This window comes from Lactuca saligna, chromosome 4 (genome assembly GCF_052625555.1).
Source record: "Lactuca saligna cultivar CGN05327 chromosome 4, ASM5262555v1, whole genome shotgun sequence".
Taxonomy (NCBI): Eukaryota; Viridiplantae; Streptophyta; class Magnoliopsida; order Asterales; family Asteraceae; genus Lactuca; species Lactuca saligna.
In genome coordinates, this window is record NC_136420.1 from 41,726,140 (window position 1) to 41,738,756 (window position 12,617).

The window sequence follows — 12,617 nt, forward strand, 5'->3', positions numbered from 1 at the left end:
AGGGGCTTTATCATGCATGTTAACCACATACTAAAATGCCCTCGTGTAAGCTTGTGATTCCTCTAAACGGAAGAAGACAAATGATGTGAAGTTAATGGAGTAAAATTAAAATGAACCAAAACATATTTTTGAAAAATGGACCAAAATATAGAAAAGTAATCAAGTAATTTCCATCGATGATCTAATAAGTAAATTTTATGTAGTTATCCAGAGAAAAAAAAAATATAATCTCCATCGAGACAATAGGCTTGTTATTAAAAAAATAATTCTTAAAATTGTCAGAAGTGGGATTTGAACCCACGCCCTCTCTCGAAGACCAGAACTTGAGTCTGGCGCCTTAGACCACTCGGCCATCCTGACTTGATGTTTGATAATGATTATCTTATTTATTTATCGGATAATTGCGAGGTTTTAAGGACTTCATCAATGGCTTGATGAACAGTGCTTTATTCCATCTGCTACCTTCCGTCTTCTTCTCTTCACCCTCTGCCTCTGCCTTTTCTCCATACAAACAAAAAGCGCGTCCTTGCTCACTACCACCAAACACTAATCCGGTGTCCGATTTACGGTTTTGGTTTACGACTGTGGCCTATTTCTACAGGTACAAATAAATATCTCCTTTCTCTTCGTTGTTTCTGTAAATCCTTGGTGTTGTGGGGGATTTGAGTTTCGATTTATGGTGAAGTGCCGATTTCTGATTTAGGGTTTTTGTTTCTCCGTTGTTTGTGTAAAGAGTTGGGGTTTTGGGTTTGTGATTTTCACAGTTTTTTAAACGTGGAACGTATGCAATTACCTATAGATAGCAGGGTTCTTGGTAAGGCGCGAAAACCTTGCTTGTTCAACTTCTCCTATATTGATTCATATAGCAGAGGGAGGCGCAATTTTTTGTGTAACGCGTAAATTTGGGCTTGGGTAAATACTTAATCCATGACCTCCATTCTTTCAATGTAAGTGAAGTAAAGGGGTAAAATTAGTGAGGGTTTTTCTTTTTCACGTCTCTAGCTCTTGATCTTCACCTGCTTCAGTCCATTCTCATCACTATCTGTTGAATACTGATCTTAACCTGCTCCAGTTCTTCAATCAATGTAGCCGACTAGAGCTCTTCGATTTCACAGTGCTACTGCTACACAGCTTTCATTGTTTTCATGGCCATCGAGGATCATATTGAAGGTGTAGGAATCGGAACTTAGTCACTTATCGGCTGAATATTGATCATCACTGAATAACGTTTGGTATGTATTATAATTTCGAATTTCATCTATTCATTTGATTTCTAATTTTCTTCACTACTCTGGAATCGATCACCACTACTTCATACCCACTTTGCGTTTTTCTTGAATATTTCTAAAGTCTCGAATTCCATGTACGATTTTCCTGAAATTACACATGTGGGAACGTGATCATCTTCTATACAACATGTTTTTAAGCTACTAATCTGTTTTTAAACTACTAATCTTGCAAACACATTACTTACTAGAATTTCGTTATACTGTAGTAATGTTATATTCCATGATTTTGTAATTTTTATGCAGTATGTGTTTATATGAATATGAATCCACCTCCATTTCATCCTTTTACACCTGCACCATGGGTCCCACCAATGCCACCATTGACAAGTGGCTTTTGGACGCCAACAAATGTTCAAACTTCTCTGAAGGAATTACAAAACACTCTTCATCTTGCAGAAGCAATGTGAGTTTAGTTTTCTAAGCATGAAATTCTATGTATATGGAATTGGAATTCTTGATTCCAATCATTATTCCCTGATTCCAACTTCAAGTCATTTAGTTAAGATTTATTACAGGGAAAAGGAATTGGAGATGCTTATGGCAATGAAAGATGGAAACCAAGAAGAAACACAGATTACTGATTCAAATGAAACTATGATTAGAAGATTCCAGAAGTTTCTTGAGAATAACATGATAACATTGGATACTCAAGAGAAAATCTCATTAGAAGCAGCAAATGGATTGATATCAAAACTGAACATTGATCTTCAACCATTTAAAATCATCACTGATGATAAAACACCATGGGAGGAGAAATCTTCAGCTTTAAAATTAGCAAATAAACTCCATAAACATAAAAGAAACAAACTTTGGAGGAAAAGAAAGAGACAACAAATAGCTGAAATGCTTTCAAAGGTCAATGATACATCCACTTTCAATTTTAATTTCATTTTCTTTCTATTTTTTTATTACAATTTTTTATTCCTACTATATTTTTCAGCTTACCTAACTTTTTTCATGTTTTACAAGGAACATGAGCAATTTAAGAAAGCTGATCAAGAAGCTGATGAATGGAGGGCTAAGGAAATTGCAAAAGAAATCGCAAAGCAAAGGGTAATATTGGAATTTGAGAGTTGAGACTAATCTTTAACATAAGATCCGAATTTTTTCACATAATTTAATCAGTTCAAGTTTGTTTACAGGTGGAGAAGATGAAAGAAATTGCAAAACAAAAAGCTAAAGAAGAGCGAATAAGATTAGAATCAGAGGTGATAATAAAATCTAAATCTTCAACTTTTATCAAAATCTTAAAAATTTAGATACTCATTTTTTTTTTTTTTTTTTTTTTTTTTTAAATTCAGCTAGAATTAGTGCTGATTGTGGAGAAATTACAAGAATTACGCTCCATCAGGATCCAGAAATTAACAAAACAAGGTTTGTATTTGTATTTGTAATAAATATAAAATTCGTTATTATTTCATTCTAAAATTACTAATTTTTTTTTTTAATCTGTATAATTTTTTCAGGGCATTTTCTCCCAGAGGAAGATGACAAATTTCTTGAAAGAATTCGTGTTGCAGTTGAAGCAGAGGAGAGAGAAGCGATGGCTGCAGCTGATACAAATACTGCTAAAGATGCAATTACAAATGCTTTAAATTCAGAAGATAATCAAAATATTGTTAAAATTGGAGATAAAGTAATTGAAGAAAAAATAAATGAGATTGAAGTAAAAAAAGGAACAAATTCAGTTGTTGATGTGAATAATCATGGGAAAGGATATTATGATTATTATTCAGCAAGTTTACCGATTGAATTTTATCATTATTATCATGGAAGTAGTACTGATATGGGGACACTGATTGAGGTCAGTTTTGTAAATTTACGATTTGTAATAATTACTTGGAATTATCGAATTATTTATTTAATTTTTTAATTGCAGGTGAGACGGACGTGGGATGCGTATATAAGACATGGAGGAAGGTGAGTTATTAGAAAAATAATTATAGAGTTGTAATAAAGTTGTAGATGTGTTTATTTTATTAAATATTCATTTGGTTTATTTATTTATTTATTTATTGTTGCAGTCGAATACCAGGTCATTGGGTTGAACCTCCCCCACCAGCTGATGAAGTATGGGCATCATACCTCGTGAAACATTGATGCTTTTTTTTTTTTTGGGTAAAATATTTAAAAGTTAATTTTACTATTGGTATCTTGATTTTGGTTATATAAGATTTTTTTTTTTTTTTTTTTACTTTATTATCTTTTTAAAAGTCATATTTGTTGTTTAACTGATTCACATGAATGTACAATAGAAAATGAAAATCCCTATCAAAAATAAAATTTGAAATTATAGTAACTTTGCTAATAAATAAAAGTAATTTTGGAAATTATAGTAATTCAAGTGGTAAACTAGGTAATAAATAAAAGTTTTTGACGAATGATTAAATGTTAGGTACCTCTTAGTAGAACAAAATCGAAAAAGATAACTTAATGACTATTAATATCGTGTAATAATTGTTAACAGATGAGTAGTTGAAATATCAAAGTAATGTTTTTCAAGAGATAAATGTTTTTTTTTGTACCAAGTATTTTTTTTTTTTTTAATTGTTTTTGCCATGATTCAGCAACCAACCATGACGTACTCGGTACTTCTTATTCAGTCATTTTGTAATGATTTTCTTTTGCCATTATTTTGTTGTTAAGTATGATTACATGAAGTGTTTGGCTTGATGAAGTGAAAGTTTTACATTATATTGGCGTTTAATGAAAAACGGAGGTAAACAATGTAGTTTATGACAAAGAATACATATTTTATTTTTTATTTTTAACAAATCATGTCATGTATATATAATAAATAAATACATAGACCGGGCTGAACCAGGCTTTTTTCAAACAAAGAATGGACCGGTCCAGATAAACCTGAAGCTTGTTGTAAACCTACATTGACCAAACTTTTTTATAAACTTTTGAATTTGTTTTCGGTCGTGGGAGTACCATTTCTTTTTTACTTGTACTTTTACCACTTACATTTATTGTTTTGAAAACTGTATAAAACCGGCTGTTTCAACCCGAATCTGGTTGAATTGCTCAGGTTATTGGTTTTTTGAATAACAAAAACCGTTTGTATATGAATCATTAAAACTGGCTAGTATTTACGAAAACCGGTTCTACCGATACTGGTTCTAACCACTAAAAAACGGTTTTAGAATAAATATATATGTTCTTTTTTCCTAATTCTTTTTCTAAGTTTTTTATTTTATTTTATTTATTGATAATTAAACTTAATCTAATTTCATTGAAGTTTTTATATATGAACCAAAACCATATTTCTTGCCTCTTGTCTATTTTCAACTTAATTTTGGAGGTATGCTGTATTTTTTATAATTTTAAAAATATTATGATGTAATAATGATGTCATCCGGGTTTTTGGACTGGATGGTTGAACCAACAAACTTATAAGACAACTGGTTTAGTTTTTAAAACCTTGCTTATGTTTCATTTTGAACCATTTGAGTTCGTGTGAATTTCAAAGTTAATATAATTTCAATGAATGTCTTCACTAACAGTATTCAATGTTGCTCTCTCTTCTTGAGGTTGAGTGTTTGAGTCTCATCGTGAACCTATATGGATTTAATGTGTAATTTAGTAGTAAGTTAGATTTGTCGTTTAAAAAAAATTGTAAATTGATCCAGTTAAATTATAATTTGAATAGTTAACATCGGATTTTAATTTAGTTTGTACTGTTCATATTAATGTTTTGAATACGGAAAAAAACACTATTCATTGGCTCGGATCACATCAAACCTATCTATTCAAACAAATGTCAAGCCTAAGCCCTAATGTTCTAATGGCAATGAAAGAAATCTTTAAAAAACTTCATAAATTAATCTTTTATTTAATGGGTAATCTACTCATTTTATCAACGATGAGATTTGAACCCTCAACTTAATAGATGAACACATTTTCAAACATTTTAATACCGTTAGACCAAAAACTCTTTTATCATATTATTCTATTTTGTTATGAAATTGTTTGTGTTTACTTGATAATAATAATATTTAATTTTTTAAAATTTAATTGATATATAATTAAAGATCCTTGACTAGTCAAGTAATCATCAATGATAATCCATAATCACTACTTAACCGACTTAATACCACTTTTACAACCTTTGTAAAAACATAATTGGAAAAAAAAAATCATTACGTGACAACCGATTCAGAATAATTTTGATTCCAATTTTAACCATTTCTATTTACAACTTGATTAATTAAAAAAGAAAATGTAACGAAGCAAACACCCCTATTAACATTTTTTGTTAGTGTCGGTAGGTATAGCATTGGTGGTAAGCTAAAGGACACATCACAATTAGTTGATTCTTGATACAAGTACAAGTTGGCACATGATGTTTAATCAAAGCCACCACTTCGTTGTTCCACCGAAGTGACTTTCATACTTGCATCATTAATTCTCCAATAAATATACAATTTAAAATATAGAGTAAATTACATGAATAGTCCCTATGATTTAAGATAATTGTGGTTTGGTCTCTAACCCTCGCACCATCCATATAGTTTTGTTTTGTTTCAATTTTGGTGATCAATTTAACATTAATTTGCATATTTTAATTCTTATGCATACTTTTTTTTCTTTTTTTTTTTTTGCAAATTTTTAGTTATGTTTGGATTTCACGTTAGGGTTTGATTTTTGTTTGGTTTTGATTTAATAACAAGTTTGATTTTGATGACCGTAGGTGACTAGTGTTTATATCGGAGGTGAATACAGTGGGACTGCATCTAATCATTAACATTGAGCGGAGGAACAGGTCGAGAAAAAGAGTGAATTTTAGTCATTTCAGGTTTGATAAGGACTAAAACAGAAACCAAACCAAAGAATAGGGATTGTCCTAATTTTACAAACCAAAAGGACCATTTGTGTAATTTAGTCTAAAATATATGTCTATAGTACACCAATTATCCATATGTTTGAGGGTCTACCTACTTGTCCATTGTCTCTTCATTATATTATATAGTTTTCTGTTTTTCTATAACCAGACTATGAAGCAAGTTTCCAAATGTAAATTAGAAAGTATTCCTCCAAAACCGTTGGTTGGACCAAATGAAAGGTGACCCTGACCCTACACCATACACCATACACCATATGCATAAAGCACGAGTCTTGAGTCTTGACCACTTGGAAAAAGATGTCTCGACTTTTTGGGATTTCAACTATTCAACCTTCTCTTCATGTATTTGAGTTTGAAATCAACAAATTGCTTCACAAATGTAGATTAACAATAGTAACAATAATAATAATAATCATATACAATGTTAATGATGCCCTAAGATACATAAAATTTGAGTCTGGTACCTTTGATGAGAAGTAAGAAGAATTTGATGCTAGATCTCAAGAATCAAGATCAAACAACTTGATAATCATCATCAGGCAGAAGCTTTGAATCGTAGATGATTATGAAATCAAACAATTCTTCTTCCAATACGAATAATATTATTTAACGAAAATATTCTGTATAATATTAAGATCCAAAGCAATCTAGATTTACATAAGCTCAAATCAAGCTACAAATAGGAAACCAATGAAATCAACTAATATAATTTCATCACTTGAGGACAAACAGTGGACAAACAAAAAGAACAGAAGAAACAGAAGACAGGATCTGGTTCTGGTTCTGGTTGGTGAGTGCTGTTCCATTGACAAACTGACGATCACCTCCGGCGACGACCGTCGGAGTAGTGTGAGAGAGGAACAACCTCCGCCAACGGAGTAGATAACGGCGTCGGAAGTGGCGAGCTCCGACAAACAGGACAACTCGCGTTCAGTTTCAACCAAGCGTCGACGCAAGTCAAGTGAAAACAATGCTTACAATCAGGCAACATCCGCATCATCTCCGCCTCTCTATACTCGCACAAACAAATCGCGCAAAGAGTTTCGATTCCCTTCGGAATCTCTTTCGAGAATGGAAACTTAGGGTACGAGTTGATAACAGACTGATCCAGTCCAACAACAACGTTCAGATCTTCGTTGTTTTCTTCGTCGACGAAAATTATGCTGGGGACGAAGACGCCGTTATCGGAACCACCGCCGTTAGGGTTTCGAATTTGGTTGCGGTGAGTATGACGGTGACGGAAGCAGATATATGAAGCTAGAAGAAGGGAGGAGAAGAGGACCAGGAATCCGAAAGCGATGGCGATTGCGTAGCCAAGACCAAGGTTGGTTATGTAGTAATGAGTGACGCTCGAAAGTTGTTGCTGCTGCTGCGGCGGCGGTGGTGGGTAAGGGAGGGTGGTGGACATTGAGGAGAATGGTGGGAGTGGTGGTGGCGGTCCATTTGGAGGGAAAAGAATAGGGGAGAATATGAACGGGAAAGGGGTTTTAGAGGGTGGTGGTGATGGTGGTTGGGTTGCTGAGCTGCAGCATTAAATGACTGCGTAAGAAATTAGAGAAACTCCATTAATGGCGATTCAAACCATTAACAAACGAAATCAAAGGACCCCCAACCGAATATTTAATCAACCTATCCTTACAAATTTTATAAAATAAATGATGGTTCACATTTTATTATTATATTATAAATCATGACCATGTTTTTAAAAAGTTTTTAAGTGTTTTGTATTTCATTATAGAGAAAAAAAATTAAAAAATAAAATATATATATATATATATATATATATATATATATATATATATATATATATATATATATATATATATATATATATATATATATATATATATAAACAGCATCATGTGATAGACTATTTTTTCGGTAAGTACTCGTAAGATACCCTAAAAAAATTGAAATATATATATATATATATATATATATATATATATATATATATATATATATATATATATATATATATATATATATATATATATATATATATATATATATATATATATATATATACATTATTACAAATTTTATAAAATAAATGATGGTTTTATTATTATATTATAAATCATGACAATGTTTTTAAAAAGTTTTCAAGTGTTTTGTATTTTATTATAGAGAAAAAAAATAATATATATATATATATATATATATATATATATATATATATATATATATATATATATATATATATATATATCAAAAATCGAGCATAATATTATAATTGTGAGAAAAAAATTGGAAAAAAAATTGATCATTAAAATTAAATCATTGATCATTTCTATTATCTATGGTTCAGATCCATAATTCAAATTTAATGATCCAATTTTTTCCAATTTTTTTCTCTCAAATACAGTATTATGCTCGATTTTATTATTTGTATTTTTTTTTTTAAAGATGTCGTCATGAATACTCACCGAAAAAATAATCCTCACCGTAACCGGACCACATATATATATATATATATATATATATATATATATATATATATATATATATATATATATATACACACACACACACACACACATGGTGAGAAAACCGTGTATTACACGGGTTTATTAAAATTAAAAATTTAATATCAATATATAAACATTAAATATTCTACGAATTAATAATTTTACATAATTTAATATAATCTTTCGCAACATCTATAAAAAATCAATTCGTTTGGAGCATTTATGAGAATTTATTATCAAATTAATATATAAAATAACTCTTTTTCCTTATAAAATCCATTAGAATTTTATGAAATTTTATTTTAAGAAAATAGAATTCCCAAAAAATGACAAGTGAAAAATAAAAATTCTAAAACTCCTACAAAATGACATGTGTTAAAATAAAGGAGAAGATGTCATGTGGCAAAAAGATTTTCATTTATTATGGTGTATGTGTGTGTGTGTGTGTGTGTGTGTATATATATATATATATATATATATATATATATATATATATATATATATATATTTGTTTTAGAATACAACTTAAATCTTTTAGTTTAAAGGGTAAATTACATCAATCGACCATGATGCATTTGTTAAAACGTACACTTAGTCTATTTTTAAAAATCAACTCAAACGATCCATCATTTGTTTTAAACTTGCACGCTTGATCCATCAAGACATAAAATAACTATCTTGCCCTTACTAACTTCTTTTAATGTTTTAATTCAATTATATCTTCTTTTAATTTATTTACATAATTATTTGTAAAAGATATTAAATATTTATGTGTCCCATCTCATTTTATCCTCCATTCTACTCTTCTTCCCTCTTTTTTTATATAGTCCACCACTATATACATTCACCAAACCTAAAATCTAATGAAGCAAACAAAATTCATCATGAAATCCTTTGATTCGAGCTCTAGATTGTTGAACTTCAGCATACATCACAATTTCACCACAATATACTGAAATGGAATAGGAAGGGGGGGGGGGGGGTTGCATCGCCTTCTTCACCCCCACAACACCATCAACCACCCTTATTATCATTATCTTCATCGCCATAACGATACACCTTTTCCCTCCATCACAGCCAACCATTCCACACCATTACACAACTTTCATCCTCCATCCAGATACCATCGACCACCATTATCAACCCATGTCAATTGTACAAAACCATCCGTAATCACCACCATAAGCAATTCCTTAACAATCATCATCACCGTCTCTTCAATCAACCTTCAATCATGATCACCTCATCTTCAGTCGACCTTTAATCATCATTAGACCATCATAAATCTACCAAATAAACACCTGAAATCAAACCCAAATAAAACCGTAAACCTGCAAATGAATCCTAACTAAACCTTAAACATGTAAATCGAAACCCATGAGTTGCATGAGAAGAAAGAAGATTTCGATCGACACCTTTGGTTGATCAATAGTATCACCTTCGGGTGTCTGATTTGCATTCATCAACCCACCTAAAAAACGAATGTTTATTGTTGGTGATGCTGCATGTGATGATGTTATTGCAAAGAAGAAGGGAAAGTGGGAAAGAGACGGTGATAATCCGACGGTAGTGGTCCAGTAGGTATTCCATGGTGGTGCTAAGTAGTGGTCCGGTGGCCGGATTTTGACTTCAAGTTGGTTCGTCGGTGGTGGTATTTCTAGATAAATGTGGTAGTGTGGGTAGGGGTTTGTGATACCGAGTTTATGTTTAACAACGTCAAGGGTCGGGGCCATATATATATTTTTAATTAATAATAATATCATTAAACTAATTGGAAAAGAAATCCACAAATGACATAATGGTCATTCCAAATTAGAAACTGACTAAAAGCGTAACAAAACTATATATTAGGGATGAAACGTGCAAGTTTAAACCAAACGAGGGATGATCCGAATTAAAAATTTTAAAATATGGACTAAACCTACGTTTTGACATATATATATATATATATATATATATATATATATATATATATATATATATATATATATATATATATATATATATATATATATATATATATATATATATGAGAGACGATTGGTGTAATTTACACTAGTTTAAATAAAATATTGATAATTATAAATTAGTTCAAATAGTTTTTAGATTTTAATTTTTATCTTTTAATAAAATATGTATATGGAATTTTATAACTTAAAAAATTTATAGCTTCAAATCACCAAAGATATTACACCAAAAAAAATTTAAAGCTTCTAGTTTCTAGTTTTCAAATAAATAATTTATGTTTTTAAAACTTTTAGAAGGCTTACATATGCTTTCAATATTTTACTTAAAAATCTATATCTTTTGTTTGGTAGGCGAACCCATAACCTTATTCATAAATCTACATTTTCTGTCCCAACAAACTTAAACCCTCAATATTTTCTTAAAGAGACATTTGTTTATAGGGTGGAAGCGGTGCCGTACCGAACATTTGTTTCCCTTAAACCATGTATCATACTGATTATACTTGGTTGCCACCACTATCGTACCAATTATAATTGGTGCCAACTTGTTTCGCTACCAATAGGGTTGGTAGGTATATGTTAATAATTGTATATACCAACATGTATAAGATTTTATGAATGTAGATTTCCTTGTTCTTGAACATTGTGAGCCGTGAATATGACTTTTGTGAATGATAGTTGTAACATCCTTATCCTTGCAGGTATTTAAATTTACTATAATTTGGAGTTTAGGTGGTGCCACATCGTGGTGGAAGCACCTCACAACGTGGTAATGGTTGATGTATCGCGAGTTTTAAATGATCACCACGACATGACATCTTGTGGCCACAGTGCGACAGCTGTTTAATGAGAAACCCTATTTTTCCGGGTTTGTCGGAGCTAATTTAAAACTTTTTAAATCATTTAAAACCATTCAGTTATTACACTTTGTTTTCAAAATAGTTTAAACATCAGAGTTCCCAGAAATCATAATCATTAATCGAGGAAGTGTACGGTCACGCCTTCGCCTTCCCGCGCTCATTCATTGAACTGGAAACAATAAACTAAAATTGTAAGCTCGAAGGCTTAGTGAGTTACCCCCAAAATACCAACACCATATCGATATAACCATAACATATAACATATAAGTGAACAGAAAAGCCATGCATCTCGAGTCTACAATGAGACTAGTCCGCCCGTACCGGGCCTTCAGTCTACCTGGTCCACTCTCTGAGTCTACAATATGCGTAATGAGCCCTCAGCCTGACTGGACCACCTCATAGGCCTTCAGTCTATCTGGACGGCTCTCCGAGCCTTCGACACGTTTGGACCGCCTCGCAAGGACTTCAGCCTATCCGGACCGCTCTTTGGGCCTTCGGCCTGACTATGTACCCTCTTGGGCCTGCAGTCTTTCCGGTCCACCCTGGGTATGTTGGCTTTCAGCACAAAGCAGGACCGCCTCAACCCAACCCCCAATCAAACAACCATGTGCACATATAACAGTTAATCACGTAACAATCTATAGAAAACAAACCGATCTAACATATAAATAGCATAGCAACATCCTATAACCAGGATACCGACCTAACCGGTCACTAACATAACATCATCCTATATATCAAGATACCGACCTAATCCAGGTCACTAAACATAATACCATCCTAACTACCAGGATGCAGAACTAACATATCAATAAGCATAATAGCATCCTAACTACTAGGATGTAGATCTAACAGATCAATAAGCATAATAACATCCTAATTCCCATGATGCAAATGTAACGCCTCCATTCTCATGTATTGTTAATATGAGTTTTTGGATTAGGACTTAATCGACGAGTTGGTTTACCTACTCGTCGAGTAACAGTGAGAAGGATCGCGGATTAAGTGACCTACTCGATAAGTCATATTGGGACTCGGTGAGTAGGAGCTGGCAAGTGAAACCCTAATTCTCGGGGTTTGCACCCCCTATTTAAAGGGACCTTAGCCTCCCTTGGACCTCCTTACAGTTCCAAAGAACCCTTGAGAGCCTTATTCGTGTGTATGTGTGTGCCTTGTGTGTG

The 12,617-nt window shown here is 32.0% G+C and overlaps 2 protein-coding genes and 1 non-coding gene across 8 annotated transcripts; 1 reads left to right on the forward strand and 2 right to left on the reverse strand.

Annotated features, from left to right (window-relative positions):
* Positions 1 to 276: 276 nt before the first annotated feature.
* Positions 277 to 360, reverse strand: TRNAL-CAA (transfer RNA leucine (anticodon CAA)). The gene has a single exon. It is a non-coding gene; the product is annotated as a tRNA-Leu (tRNA).
* Positions 361 to 439: 79 nt separating this feature from the next.
* On the forward strand, positions 440 to 3,483 carry LOC145041678 (U11/U12 small nuclear ribonucleoprotein). Of its 6 annotated transcripts, none has more exons than XM_078989822.1 (11): positions 440 to 601; positions 734 to 947; positions 1,073 to 1,232; positions 1,533 to 1,692; positions 1,805 to 2,144; positions 2,259 to 2,342; positions 2,432 to 2,497; positions 2,591 to 2,663; positions 2,756 to 3,093; positions 3,169 to 3,209; positions 3,314 to 3,483. In XM_078989822.1, exons 4-11 carry the CDS (start codon positions 1,544 to 1,546, stop codon positions 3,387 to 3,389), a joined length of 1,167 nt encoding a protein of 388 aa, XP_078845948.1. In that variant the 5' UTR covers positions 440 to 601; positions 734 to 947; positions 1,073 to 1,232; positions 1,533 to 1,543; the 3' UTR covers positions 3,390 to 3,483. The 6 variants fall into 6 exon arrangements, with proteins under 6 accessions (XP_078845948.1, XP_078845949.1, XP_078845950.1 ...); XM_078989823.1 differs by having other exon boundaries at positions 734 to 912; XM_078989824.1 differs by having other exon boundaries at positions 765 to 947.
* A 3,234-nt stretch (positions 3,484 to 6,717) lies between these two features.
* Positions 6,718 to 7,754, reverse strand: LOC145041679 (RING/U-box superfamily protein). The gene has a single exon (XM_078989827.1). It carries the CDS (start codon positions 7,544 to 7,546, stop codon positions 6,959 to 6,961), a length of 588 nt encoding a protein of 195 aa, XP_078845953.1. The 5' UTR covers positions 7,547 to 7,754; the 3' UTR covers positions 6,718 to 6,958.
* Between the last annotated feature and the right edge of the window lie 4,863 nt (positions 7,755 to 12,617).